At 41.3% G+C, this 15,554-nt stretch overlaps 1 protein-coding gene across 1 annotated transcript; it reads left to right on the top strand.

Annotated features, from left to right (window-relative positions):
* Positions 1 to 8,683: 8,683 nt before the first annotated feature.
* LOC308326733 (uncharacterized protein) lies at positions 8,684 to 14,795 on the top strand. Its single transcript, XM_080779739.1, has 3 exons — positions 8,684 to 8,842; positions 13,420 to 13,646; positions 14,461 to 14,795. Exons 1-3 carry the CDS (start codon positions 8,791 to 8,793, stop codon positions 14,605 to 14,607), a joined length of 426 nt encoding a protein of 141 aa, XP_080635865.1. The 5' UTR covers positions 8,684 to 8,790; the 3' UTR covers positions 14,608 to 14,795.
* Positions 14,796 to 15,554: the final 759 nt, after the last annotated feature.

Raw genomic sequence — 15,554 nt, 5'->3', positions numbered from 1 at the left:
GATTGCACTACTGTCTGACTACACTGCCTCCCTCACTTCCAGCTCCCTCTCACTTCCTCCCAATAAAGCAGGCCTGGATGCTCACTTGTCCCTTTATCTCCAACCACACAGCCACCTTTGTTTGCTGTATGCATGATGCTGATGTTTGCCTATGCGTCTTTTGAACTAGTTTCAATGTAAGTCAAATTTTGATTTATATTATTATTTGAATAATATGCAATATAAAATGTATAATATGATCTAAAGGCCATACTTTATAATGTAATGTTTATATAGAGAGATATAACTTTTTTCTTTATTTGTAGAACCATGGCAATCATCATGTGTCGATGATCAATGATCGTTCTTCATTATCAATAAAACTGGTAAATGTTTTCTAAATGCTACCAATTTGTATTGTATGTATTATAAATTAATTATGTATTATTGATTCATTATGTACAATGGATGCAAACAAGTCCCCTGGGGCTTTTTGTGCTATACCTTTACCATGACTTTTGACTGTACAGTATGTGAATAAACCTGTTAATAAAGTAATCAATCAATGAATGAATCCCGGTACCAGTGTGAGCAGATTCTATGCCCTGAATAATTGTAGTTTGTTTTGCTGTCACAGAGCAGCCACTGACAGATTTGGGAAAGGGAAAGATAGACTGACAGATATAAAAACAAACCTACTGTAATACCTTTCAAATGTCAGCAGTTGCCACAATTCAGCACAGAACAGTTTGGGAAAAATACAAATTAACAATTGCAATACTGTGTGTGTGTGTGTGTGTGTGTGTATGGAGCTAGTTTATTTTTTATTGATAACGATCACCTAATCGAGCCCACTATCGAGCATTTGCTATTATTTTGAGGAAAGCCTCCCGGCAATAAATTCTGAACAGAACCTTATTCTTTATTGGCCAGTTCAACCCAGTTGTGAGAGTTTGCACACGCACACACACACACACACACACACACACACACACACACACACACACACACACACACACACACACACACACACACACACACACACACACACACACACACACACACACACACACACACACACACACACACACACACACACACACACACACACACACACACACACACACACACACACACACACACACACACACACACACACACACACACACACACACACACACACACACACACACACACACACACACACACACACACACACACACACACACACACACACACACACACCACGTTGTGAGTTTGTAAATCTGCCTTACGATAGACTGAGAAGTTGCACATTGAATTATTAGAACTCTATGGGAGTCCGGAGTTTGGTTCGTAATGGACCAGATCGGGCTCCATCCATCCACACCCCCCCCCCCCCCCCCCCCCCACACACACACACACACACACACACACACACACACACACACACACACACACACACACACACACACACCCCTCCAGTTCCTTTCTCAATGAAATACACACATAGTCGCATGATATCAGAGCCGAACAACACAAACCGTTGCCAATGGCGACACCCGTGTACACAAACTGGCTCTGTCAGCTTATATAAGATGTTTTGAGTTGTTTGAATAGCACACTTCTGTCGTCGTGACAGACCATAGACAACTTGCTGTTCTTTGCATTTAGCTGGAATATATTTCTGTTGAGATAGCCTTTGATTATATCCTCTTCAATAATATTGTTATATCCATTAATCTTAAAAAGTGCCCATTAGTAATGGCATAGTGTGATAATATAGTTTTATTGAATATTATGAGTATATTATGTTATTGTGTGTCTATGCTTGAACACTTGACCCACATTATTAGTTGTAGGTTGTCTTCCCAACAGAATACTACATGAAGCAGTTCATTCAATCAAGGCCAATATGATACCCAGACATGTTCTACATACTGTGACAATTGTATAGTATATCCTCTCACAAGCTGTCACACCAGGCCAGAAATAGGCGCCTCTCAGGAAGTAAGTAGAAGTTTCCGAGAAGGGGACGCACAGAAATGATGATTCATTGGAATTTCCCATGCGTTGTTAAAACGTATATATGGGCGAGGGATAGATAGAACGAGTCCGCCAAACTTCATGAACTGCCACTCGGTGACCATGTATTGCTGAGAGGGAGAGCATTTTGGACGCCCAGAGATCTCTGTAACTCATTATATTATATTCAATCTGTATAATATTTTATCTTTATGCAATTTGATTAACTACATGTTAACCTTAATACTCTTGTCCGCTCTTAACTTCACCAATTAGTTTGTTGTCGTCAAGAGGCTATCTCATCAGAACGGCCAGGGTGTCTGGAAGGGCTATTGGGTTGAAGTTGTATAGTTGCTGGAAATTACAGTGAAAGGGACCTTCTGAACAATAATGTCAAATGCTAGACCTCCCCCTCGGTGGAGGAATTGTCCTTGAGCACCTGCCCTTTTGCAGAAAGTGCCCTTTCTCTCTAAAAAACATATATATATATTTATTTATTTTCTTTTGGCCACATAAAGACATGTGGTGTGGGGGGCCAATACGACCTTATGTGGGGGCCAATAAGGGCTTGTGGGGGGCCAATAAGGGCTTATGTGGGGGACCAATAAGGGCTTGTGTGGGGGGAAAACAAGGGCTTATTTGGGGGGCAAATAAGGGCTTGTGTGGGGGGCAAATAAGGGCTTGTGTGGGGGGCCAATAAGGGCTTGTGTTTGGGGAAGATAAGGGCTTGTGTGGGGGGCAAATAAGGGCTTGTGTGGGGGGGCAATAAGGGCTTGTGTTTGGGGAAGATAAGGGCTTGTGTGGGGTGCAAATAAGGGCTTATGTGGGGGGCCAATAAGGGCTTGTGTGGGGGCCAAAAAGGGCTTGTGTGGGGGGGCACTAAGGGCTTGTGTGGGAGGCAAATAAGGGCTTGTGTGGGGGGGCAATAAGGGCTTGTGTGGGGGGCAATAAGGCCTTATGTGGGGGGCCAATAAGGGCTTATGTGGGGGCCAATAAGGGCTCGTGTGGGGGGCCAATAAGGGCTTATGTGGGGGGCCAATAAAGGCCTTATGTGGGGGGCCAATAAGGGCTTATGTGGGAGGCCAATAAGGCCTTATGTGGGGGCCCAATAAGGGCTTGTGTTGGGGGCCAATAAGTGCCATTGGACCTTCAAGACGAACATTTGACAAGTAATGATAAATTCCACTATCATAATGAATTATCTTTTAATATGCCATCAGTCAGTTTTAGTTTCAGACAAATGAGAACATATTGCTTATTTTACTGTCCAATGACATGAAATGGCACAAGGGAAGGACTCCACAAAAAGACCACCCCACACGTGTGCCCTTTTCTGGAGTTTTCGCCCCTGCCCCCCAATGCTCTTTGCACGGCCCTGAGTGCATTGCAGAAGGTCCATCTTAGTTTTATTTTAGCTTTGTTCCCACATACACGCAAACTAACAGACTCGATATAACAACTATTTGAAATGGCCATGCCTCTAGACAACTACTGTATGCCCCAATTATAACCATTTGAACACAAACGTAGGGGACCTATTCTTGGGGGCACATTTACCAGGAATTACCGATCTACAAGGTCACAACGTGACTTGTATCCCCGAGTTGGGATAATAAAGAAAACAGACTTTTCATGTACAGAATTCAAAGATCATTTAACCACTAAACTTAGTAAATTAATTCCTTGTTGACCGGGGTTAATTAGGTTGAAATATTAAGACACATGTATGGCAGTTGTTAGTGTTGATAAATACAGTATGATAGCTTCATTGAAGCTACAACAAATCAAAAACTGCTGGAATCAGTGATCGGCAGGAAGGCCCGAGTTGTGGACTATTAAATTGGTCCTGGCTTGGTATGACAGTCACCGTTTCATAACACTGTGCCAATCCTATTACTGTATGAAACACAGCACTGATTGATTGGCTCACTTGGCTGCTGTGAAAGGGATCTTTTGGACGAGGACTACGATGGTTTGTTGTGATGTTTATGTTTGAAATAGTGGGCAGTGAAATAGTGAACAGAACGGAATAAATAGCTATATTCATATTTTCTCCACTAGTGCAGTGGTTCCCAAACATTTTCATGTCAAGCACCCCCAAATTGACACTTATTAGCCCGCAGACCCCCATAAAAACATATGCCAGGGACCCCCAAAGACAACATTTTTACGGCTCTAGCAGTGATTCTTAACGCATTTAATTTCAAGGACCCCCAGTTTGACATGCATTAGACTACGGACCCCCATTGAATGGCATTTTTATTTCTGGGACCCCAATTATATTGTAAAATCAATGTTAATTTAACTATGAGAGTGTACAAATGGAACCAAATGGACCCGTAAGTACAAATGGAACCAAATGGACCCGCAAGGGTCCATTTGGTTCCATTTGTACACTCTCAGAGTTACAGACCCATATAAGGGTCCATTTGGCTATACAAACTATCATTTAGCTGGGGACCCCCTGGAACTCCTTCAAGGACCCCTGGGGGTCCCCGGACCCCACTTTGGGAACCACTGCACTAGTAGGATCCAAATTGACATGATGACATTATTTATGGCATGAATTGAAAATGATGGATATGGCCATTATTTTTTAATACCAAATCTCCGACACTCAGATGTTCTGTTAGGCAGTTTCGCTGGCGAAGCACTGAGATTCCCCCCAAGTTCGAACACTTGCCGCTACAGTGACAGTGCACGTATCCAAGTTTGCAATGCAATGTCATCTGTAGCAAATTACATTATCGACATCTATCGCCCAGCCACCCCCCCACGCCCCCAAACACAGACATACTATGAACCAAAGATAGGAAAACAACTAAACTGACCTTCACAGCAGCAACACCTTGGTCTAGAGTATAAACAACAACATAAATCAAGTGACAGACTAATAAATGTTCACATTTTTTCTGCACACAGTGACTTATATGTGCAGAAGAAGCTTGGCGTTAGTGTAAACCACGGCCATAAATAATAACTCTGCTACCTAATCTGCTACCTCAAAAAGAATGTAGGAGACTGGGTGAACACCTGCGTGGCGTGCCAAGGCTCCAGATTGCATCACAACACCAAAGCGCCATTCCCGGTATGTATACAGGTAGGCCGCCCTACGGTAATGGGCATTACTGAGGAGGACCAATTATATGAATGGATGTTGGATGAAGCCATCCTTTAACTGAATAAAAAGAATACATTTTACTACTACTACTACTACAAAAAAAAACCTCACTGAAACGGTATTCTGTGTTTACAGAACCAATGATAGAAAGAATGTCCCTATAGTTGTAGTCTATACAGTAGGCTTAGTCACAACGCATCGTGATGTGATAGCCTTTTGAATATCACCCTGACTACCCCATTACACTAAAACAACCACACACACAACCACAACCACAACCACAACCACACACACACACACACACACACACACACACACACACACACACACACGCACACACACACACACACACACGAGTGCCTTGTAAAAAGGACATACAGTGCAGTCAGACAATAGGAGAACAGCCATGAAAGTGCCTAGACAGCAGTTTTTCACATTGTTTTTCACAGTATAGTTGGCATTATGGTCTGACACAGCGGACATAAATCATGCATAAAGGAAACAAGGTCTCGTCCAAATTGAGCCGCTTCCTATAATAGCTGATAACCTTGCAAACTGTTTGGCCCTCCTTTTGGAGAGGCCAGCCATCTGTCCCTCAAAACCAACGTATTCATTTATAATAGGCTACTTTACAGTTTATTGTTCTATACAGTTTGAAGTAAATTAATTCCAAAATATACTGATGACATCAGGGATCTATACAGTACTGTAAGTGAGCATAAAAGGGACAAGGACCGACATATACAGAGATCTCCATATGGGCACAAAAGGGACAGACAGACATTCAAAGCACTCGGGGTGCTTTGCCACCATGTCTAAGACACTAAGACAGATTGGTCCCCATTAAAGAGACACCGGCAGACAGACAGTTACACAGACACAGAGACGGTTACAACTCTGACAACAGTCAACGGGTATAACGGGTATTGCATAACAGGGTGGGGCATGCATTTGCTATTTGCTGCCTTCCGAACATCATTCCCGAGTGGGCTGGTGCCCATGACGGTGCAGTGGACACCACCTCTCCCCAACGGTGCAGTGGACACCACCTCTCCCCTTTCTTATTTGGGTTAGCTTGGTATTAAGTGAGTTATAAATAGTGTTCCTATCAAAAATTCAGCATCATGCCTCTTCCTTTCCTTCTGAGCAGGGATCCAACAGTTAATATTTATGAAGCAAGATACTGAGTTACATTATGAGAACAATGTGTGTGTGTGTGTGTGTGTGTGTGTGTGTGTGTGTGTGTCTGACCCCAATTAGCTGACTGCTCAAAAGAGCTGCAGGGGTCAATAGGTCATACTTGGACGGACATAGGGACCGATAGGGCACTGCTAAAAAAAGTGCCATTAACAGTACTTCATAAACTGCATGGGTAGCTTTCATCGGCTGACCTTGCTGGTCAGCTGATGTAGCAGTTGGCTAGCCTATAGAGAGAACCCATTTCAGTATTGTATTCCAGAACCACTTGATGTTTAAATGAAGCAGGAACAATCCCCTGCTGAGGGATGCATTGCTGGGATTATTGCACGGACAAGCACAATAACAGCGTATTACGGTTCCAGCACCTACACTGACAAGTGACAAGGTGATAACCTTCTTTTGGGCATTTTATTTTGAAGTTTCTGAACCAATCAGAGCGTCGCATGCCTCCAGGCTATGGGTCCTATAGGTCCTGTCATGCACGCACATACTGTATGCACAGTGGTTTGTTTACAAAGTGACAGAGAGACGGCAGCAAAATCAGGGGATTTTTGAGTGGTGCAACCACTCAAAGGAACAGCAATGTCCCTATGGGACTATGTCCCAATGTGTACCAGTAGGGGCAAAAGTGGCCGCTGTTGTGCCAGAAACAGAGAGAGAGAGATAGTGTTGCACTGTTGCCTGCTAATGAGAGAGAGAGAGGGGGGGGGGGGGGGGGGGGGGGGGGGAGTTGCACCACTCAGTTCACACAGGTGTGATTTTTTCTAACCTGCACATAACCTATATACATATTTTAGCGTGTTCATTAGGTTGAAAACGAGTAATACACTGTCTGGATGTCATCTTGAATTGGATTAAAAACTGAGGATTTCTGTAATTAGTATAGCACCTGTGTTTGGACGGACGCGCCAATATGGGAATCAAACTGGTGAGCTTCGTTTTTATTGATGTGGGCCTCGACACGTCATCACGCAGCACGTTTTCGTTTCCAGGAAGTAATTAAAATAATATTTTTAAGGTATGTAGGTTGTAAGGTATGCCCATATATGATGATATAATAATATAATAATAATAAGTGTGAATGTATTTCACTACACCTTAAATACATATTTGACTACACAGTGGTTAAGGTACAATAAGGCACCTATAGATAAGTGTATCCTCCATGTTTTTCTTTTCACTTTTCTTTTTGAGGAAATAGGTATTCTTAAACCTTCTTGGCTAAGCATTCTCTACTGAAGCCATCTGCTCCATCTCTTCTTGTCCTGATGTCAGTAAAGAGTCAGTACCCTCCTCTCCCCCTGCACTTCCTTTGTGGATGAGGAAGGGAGAGTATTCAGAGTGTGAGCGAGTATAAACACCACACGTCCTCATCTTGCCCAACTCCTCTGTTTTGACTTTGTGGCGCAATACCTCCCTTTCTTTCCTTTCCTTTCACGTGAACATTGTTTTATAGAGAGGAAACACTCGACCGTGTCAACATAGAACTCTCATATCGTTGCTATCGGGCAGAAACCTTGTATCTCCATTTTATTTATTCATAAATTAATATTGCCAATGGCGTATGCATTTGAGTTAATAAACTTCCTTGGTTTGAATATAAAATAATCCAGAGTTTATATATCACCAGTTAATACAGATTATTTTTCATTAACATTAATTTAATGATAAGCAATCCCTAAATTACACCTACTATGCTGATCTACGATCTCACAACGCGTTCAAGCTCACAATGTGTGGAATCTTTACCAATATAACCATGCCAAAATTCTTTACCAATGTAAACCCTTGATGTGACAATAAAGTAGCTGTGGTATTATCTGTCTAATACATCTTCATTCCTAACAGTAACTTTATATTGATCATACTGTACATCTTCAGTCCTTAAGTTAGTCATTTTAAATTGAATGTCCATTGTTCAGATAAATATCTCCTCTGAGATAGCTCTCAGGATTTGGCTCTGTGGAATCTGTTGTATGTATCGGTGCAGCTGGACCGACGTACCATGAGGTACTACATCATTGGTGTATGCAACACTGTAGTTCATTCATGGCGTGTACCGTGTATCGAAGCGTATATAGCCTGCGGCTACGTGCCAAAACCGCTAATCCATGTGGAGGAAAAGTTTTAGTGGAAATGCAAATGTGAGAGAGAGAGAGATCTCCTCTCATGCAGAGAGACTGCATGAGAGGAGAAGGGACACCAAGAAAGAGAAAAGACAGAATAATAGAGGGTATGCGCATGCATAAATTGAGTGGCAAGTTTGTGACCTTTGAGTTTAACGTTGTTTAATGCAATCAGATAGAACTTTCCAGTTTTGATGTATGGGCTGTCAAGGCCAAAAGTAGTTTTTTGCCACTCAGTAGGCGTTCCCGCATAACTTCCGGGTATGATGTTGATGTCAAGTGCATGCCCTCTATAGAAAAGAAAAAGGTGGGAGAGTATAATTCTATGAAAACTTAAACAGAGACCGCAAGAGAGAAAAGATGTTTCTCCAGTCTCTCCTCCTGTTGATCATGTTGTGCTGCTCGACACAAGGTAAGAATCCCAATACTACTACTAGCCTACTATTACTACTAATCATCATCATCATCATAATATGTAAATAATTTATCATATTCTGCATTAAAATAATAATATTAACTGATATTAACTGAAACATATTCCTGAAACAAACTAAATTATATAAGTTGGATTTCATTTAAATTTCCTATGAAACTGGTCCACTGTAAAGCATCTCAAGTAATTTTATCCAGGATAGGTGCATGAAATTATCTCAGGAACACCACAAATTCTGATAATATGAGCTCAGATTCAGCAATAATTTACCTCATCATATTCTGCTCTTTAAGAACTGGAAATATGTCTGATAGAATATTATTGCTATGGAATTGCTTAAAGGCAAGTTTGATCAAAATGGAAAATATCTTCTGACATTCAACATGATTAGTTGGCAGATGGGACAGATGGTGGCTTTGATCAGAATTCTCGGAGGGAAAAAGGCGACATCTTTCACTTTGAAACAGTGAAATTTAGATTCTTATGATGTGGCTCTGCAGGAGACTATATCAATGTAGGCCTAATTCATGGCGGCTAGATTGGTGCAATAGTGATCCACATATAATTTATTAGAGACCTGCACAGCAGTGACGGCAAAAAGCTTTCGCAGAAGTTTATCAGTTTCTTAACAGTGTCTAGATTCAGATTAGCTGTCACTATAAGATGCACTGTTCAGGTACATACGTACATGTGACAATTTAACTTTGGGAAGTTTAACTCAAAGAATACAAATTAAAAAGACCACCTAAAAGCACAAAAAAAAGAAAAGAAACAGGACAAAAAGAGAGAGACCAGTCATTATTTCCTTTCATTTAAAAGTCGAGCCACTTATTAAAAGCTCACTACTATCCTCTGCAGTTCCCTAACATGATATGTAGCCTACTGCACGTTTACTGGGGGTTCTGGGTCAGTTTTAGACCGCTTTCATTAGGAGAGTACAACAGTAAAAGAATGTTGATTGGTCATCAGCTGCATTGTCCATTGGTGAACATCCAATGGGAATCCCAGATCTCAGCATGCTGCATTCTGTGCGTTGATCACGGCTACTGTTTTGACAGCGACAATGTGCATTGTTCGACATTACTAATCCAACACTAAATCTTACCCTAAACACCTCATAATCAGTTTTAACCAGCCACGCAAGTCCCATAACCTCATATCAGTCTTAACCAGCCACGTACGTCAGTTGACAATGCACGTCGTCGCTGTCAAAACAGTAGTCGTGATCAACACACAGAATGCAGCCTACTGAGGTCTTGGTAGGTCAGTAGACGGCTACTGAGAGCATTCTACAAAGCTCTGATTAAACGCCATTTTGTGCCTTTCAATGCATTGATGGCATTTGAAGGCAGAGGAAGATACAATGTAATTGGCATGGTCGCGTAATGCACAATTATATATTCATGTTATCTAATATTACATTTAACTAGGGATGTGCCGATGAGACATGCACTGTAACAGTATATCTGCACTGCAGGCTTAGGCAAGTCAGATTAAATACCTTTATATTTACAGTATATTGTGAGCTTGTAGATTTGTTCAAGCTCTTACTTTGGGCTTGTTTATCTGATTAATCGGTCTGATTGATTAATCAAACCACTGCTGATTAATCTAAAAACAACTCAAATCGGCCGATACCGATGTGTTTGAAGATTAATCTCCCATCACTACATTGAACCTAAACTTACCCCCAACTGTTATTACTAGTGCAGCCCATAGTCCCATACTGGCATTACGGTTTCTTTGCGCGCATCGTGTACATCCTAGATCAGGGTTCCCTAATAGTTTTCACCATGGGCACAAATATCTCAAGAAGACCAAGCCGAAGGCCAAAATGTCACAATGTCAAGTATTTGCTGCATATCTGCATAAAACTACTGATGTAGTTTATAGATGGCAAAAAAAGAAAAGGAAAAATAGGGGCAAAAGTCCCTAAAATCCATCTTAATTGCTTCCTGGCAACCTCATTAAAAAGATGCTGTTGATTCTGCTAGCCTGTGCATTACAAAATGCCCTCTGAAGGTTAAACAGTACACTAAAATATGTATCTGAATCACAAACAGCACTCATATGTACAACCAAAGAGCTCTAACCCATAACATGTTGCTATTGTAATCTCTCAAGAACCAATCCAAAATAGCAGATCTACAAGGTCATATCGCAGCACAAAGTAACACGCTATAAGCTTGAATATCTGCCATATTGCTAACTTGTATTGCTGTGCAGACAGACATATTCACTTAGCATTTCCAAAATAAAATGCAATGGTGGGAACCTACCAGATTCTCACTGCTTTGCTGGCAGCCCCGGACGGACTTCGCCAGGTCTTGCGATGGCATCCTCCTGGCATCCTCAGTCCATCTCTCGGGCATGGACAGTAAGTCTCTCGATGGCACACGGCCACAGGCCGTGGTTGCTCTTGTTGTGATCAGGTTTTAGCAAACTAAACTATAGACTAAACTATAAACTAAAACGCTTAGGGGAAGAAAGGTTTTGAATGTTGCCCATGTGTGCACAATGCACTGCGTATATAATCCTCAGCAAGTATCCCCTCACTACCATATGCCATACACACTTCCAGTGTCAGGCCTTGCTGAGTTGCCTGTGTGTTCCATGCAGTGTCTCCCCCAGGTGAATCTCATCAGGTGATTATGAGTTTTCCTGTCCAACAATGTCATGATGTCACAACACCTGTGATATGTCTTCTTTTATATTCCTGAACCGATTATATGACAAAGGTCTCAATTGTTCAAAAATAATGTTTGTTATGAGCTGGTCCAGCCGGCTCCATTCACTGCCCAATGTATTCATTGCACTGCCGGTGTGAGTTTGGCTCCCATGAAAGTGTCCATGAAAGTGTCATGGAGCAGCCCAGTCACGTGACCACTTCTCTTCCTTCTCAAAGCTTCCTTGTTGAGACCAAGGAAGTTGTACATGCCCAAATTTGGTCATGTACAACTTCCTGGTCTCAACTGCATGTTTCTTTCCTTCCAGGGAGCAACATGGAGTCCACCATACGGTCTTCGCTTCTGGTCCTCTTTAGATAGTCCTTGAGTTCAATGAGTTGAAAGCGGAAGTGTTGGCTGCATATAGCCCAAGATGCATTACTTCCTGTATCTGCGTGAGGTGGGCGGTAACATTATTAGGAGACTGGAAGAATGTTGGAGTCTATTCATTTCCAATGGGAGAGTGAACGTGAACACAACTTATGATCCATTCCTTAGCTCCATGGTTACTGAACTACTGGACACAATCATCAAAAGACATACAATATTTCCAAGATAACGTGAAATGAATGCTTAATAATATATTTTTCCATAACTGTCTTAGACTCTTGGTTGGGGCTGATTTGGGAAATGGGAATCACGCCTACTTTATTTAGGAGACCATTTGTAGGCTTTGTGTACCATTTCGCCTCTAGTGGCTCCAATGAATGGTCTTCGCTTCCGAACCTTATTTAATTAACCTTGGAAGAAAGGAGGAAGTGGGAGAAAACACACACACACACACAATGACAGTACGTGCCGTGGGAGTTGTTGTAAGGGGGCTTCTGTCTGTACTTGAGATGTGAGTCATGGCTGTGTGTGTGCGTGTGTGTGTGTGTGTGCGCACGCGTGCGTGCATGTTTATTATTCTCTAGTTATTATTTTAATTATCATTTATATATTTAGTTTAGGCTTTGTATATATCCTTATCCTGTATATTTGTACTCATAAACATAACTCATTTCTAATAACTCACATCTTTACTAAATACATTTCTTCTCTATTTGTTGACATTGACCAATTTGCATACAGTTCATTGACGCAAACCCCCCATATTGAATATCACTGTGCTATGAACTGTGGGTAATTCCTTCAGGAAGTCTGCAGAAATACACACTGCAAAAAGAGCCCTGGACTGATGGAGTGGATTTGAAATGGATTTGACAGTTGTCTGTAAACAGAACTGGGACTGGAGGTGGGCCAGAGAGACATTAAACTGAAAAGGAATTACAGTCAAGTCATTGACTGCAAAGGACAATGGTACAAAATATACTGGGGAACTCAACAGAACATGAAATATGGAACGTAATGTGAAAGTACTGCAAAGTACAACGCAAGAGTGAAATTATCTTACAAAAATTAAGCCAGCAAACAGCAAAAAGTCAAAATAAAAATAAACAGAGAGATATTCCACAGAGAACCACAAACCATTTTGATCAACAAGAAAAGCAATTGATCATGTTGGATACATACAGCAGACAATTGTATGCAATTTGCCTAATTGGGACAAAGAAGCATTTGCATTTTTTTCAAAAGAATAATATAATTTCTGATCTGTGAAAGCGGCTGAGAAAAATTGTAACCAAACCATATAGAAAGATTAATTATAACAAATGAATTCTCCAGAATGAAAATAAGATCCTCCATCCTTGGTGTTGACGGTTGAGCCAAACTTTTATAACAGACAACGTAGAAAAAAGCATATAGTTGCGAGCACCTTCTTTTTTTTAAATATATATATATGTTAATTGGTATTAATTATGTACTTTTTTTTCTTCAACACATATTTAGCTGCAACAACGATGAGACCTGACCAACCTGGCCCGTCTACTGAGACGTGTGCCTGCTCCCCGCTTGACCTGCAGCCCCTGCTGTCAGCGATGGGCATCGACCACAGCCAAGCTGCCCAGTGGAGGGCGGACGTTCTGGCTCTCCTCTCTCAGCTGCTCTCGGTTCAGAAGGAGATCTCAGGAGGCCAGGCGGAGGTGTCCAAGTTGCTGGGAACGCTGGGAGCTCAGGTGGGTCTGCCACTTACAGTATAGAGCAGTGGTTCCTTCTCAAACATTTTCATGGCAAGGACCCCCAAGCTGATGTATTTGGCCACAGACCCCAGGTGGAATTATTCTAAAACATTCATAGATTCGGAAAAAACCCCATCTACAACCTGTAGCATCGCAACTATGAAGTAGGGCTAGGCACTGGCGTAGTGTCGGGGGAAAGTTGATTAAGCAGTCTCCTCATAGAGCTTTTCAGTTCAAGTGGTAGTCTAAGTCCATCATTTATTCTGACCCCTCCCCGAAAAGGCCTACAGTAGCTGTCCTGACCCCGTATCCATCATTTATACATTATGGATAATATGGACTTAGACTGTTATTCGTCTCAACTGCTCATTTAACGTACATGTGACCATACATTATGGATAATATGGACTTAGACTGTTATTCGTCTCAACTGCTCATTTAACGTACATGTGACCATCTCTATGGTTAATGTTGTCTTTCATCTGCACCTCGCAATAGTGTGGATAGCAGTTGTGAAGAGTCTAGGCATCCGTGCTGGATGTTTCATCTTCAAATGCGTGTGCATTTGTGTTAATTTATGATTCCCACCTGCACTCCATCTTGCTTGTATATCTTGCCCTCTTGTTTGAAAGTCCGGATACTGCAGTTTCTGATGGGCGCCGTGAAGGGCCCTTCTCCCTTTTACCTATGCATCTCATTCTTATTAGTTCCAGCCTAGCATGTGACATACTGCCCAAATAATAGAATCTCATTGAAAAATGTATTAATCTAAATGTCATTATAAATGAACTAATGCTGGCTGAACTTCCAGGGGGTCCAGCAGATTCTGGACACCCAGAATCTGGCTCGTCACCAAAGCCTTTTGGTAGAAAACCACCAGGCCTTACTGCTGCAGCTCTCTCGCATCACCACACAGCTACAAGACATGGCTAAGAATGCTGTCAGTGTCAGCCAATGAAGTCATCTGATGTTAACCTGCAACTGAATGAAATCATCTGATGTAACCTACCTACTAGTGAATGAAATCATCTGATGTAACCTACCTACTGAATGAAATCATCGGATGTAACCTACCTACTAGTGAATGAAATCATCTGATGTAACCTACCTACTGAATGAAATCATCGGATGTAACCTACCTACTAGTGAATGAAATCATATATTGATAATCTACTAGTGAATGAATTCATCTCTTGTTAATCTACTAGTAAATTAAATCATCTATTTTTAACAAGGGCATAACAGTGGCAGACAATTTCTGGTTCCATCGTTCCAGACCCCAAAATGTTTTCCCATAGAGATTAGGATTTCCAAAAATATTAATATAAATTATTGTAAGCCTAGACTCAAGCCATCCCGGTGAATCATGACCATAACATTTTTTATTAAAAATAAATTTGTATTTTTATATAAATATAGTATATTTTACTATAGTATAGTATATTTTATATTATATATATGGTCACGATTCACCAGAATCCTTGGTGGCTTGATTCTAGGCTTACAAATTTGATATTAAATATTTACTGCTATGAATGAAATGATCTACTGTTAACATGAAAGTGAATTAAATGATCTATTGTTAACATAAAAGTGAATGAAATTAATTATCTATTGTTAACCTACTAGTGAATGAAATCGTCTTCCTATACTATAGTAATCTCTCAAGAACAGATTTCGAGCTGTGATGAAAGAAACAGCTGGGTGCAGGGTTTCTTTTCCCATTTCTTTGCCAATGGGTTCCCAGATTGACCTACTAGTGAATGAAATCATCTATTATTAACCTGCTGAAAGTGAATGCAATCACATGATGTGAACCAGCAAGTAGTCTCTTGGGCCAGAGCCGCCAGACTGTCGACTAACCAAATTTCTTCCATCTGTACAGACACAGAAAATGATTCAGGG

This window comes from Protomyctophum bolini (genome assembly GCF_963924005.1).
Source record: "Protomyctophum bolini genome assembly, chromosome: 13".
Lineage (NCBI taxonomy): Eukaryota > Metazoa > Chordata > Actinopteri > Myctophiformes > Myctophidae > Protomyctophum > Protomyctophum bolini.
The sequence above is the reverse complement of the archived record's forward strand: the minus strand, read 5'-3'. Positions and strand labels throughout refer to the sequence as shown.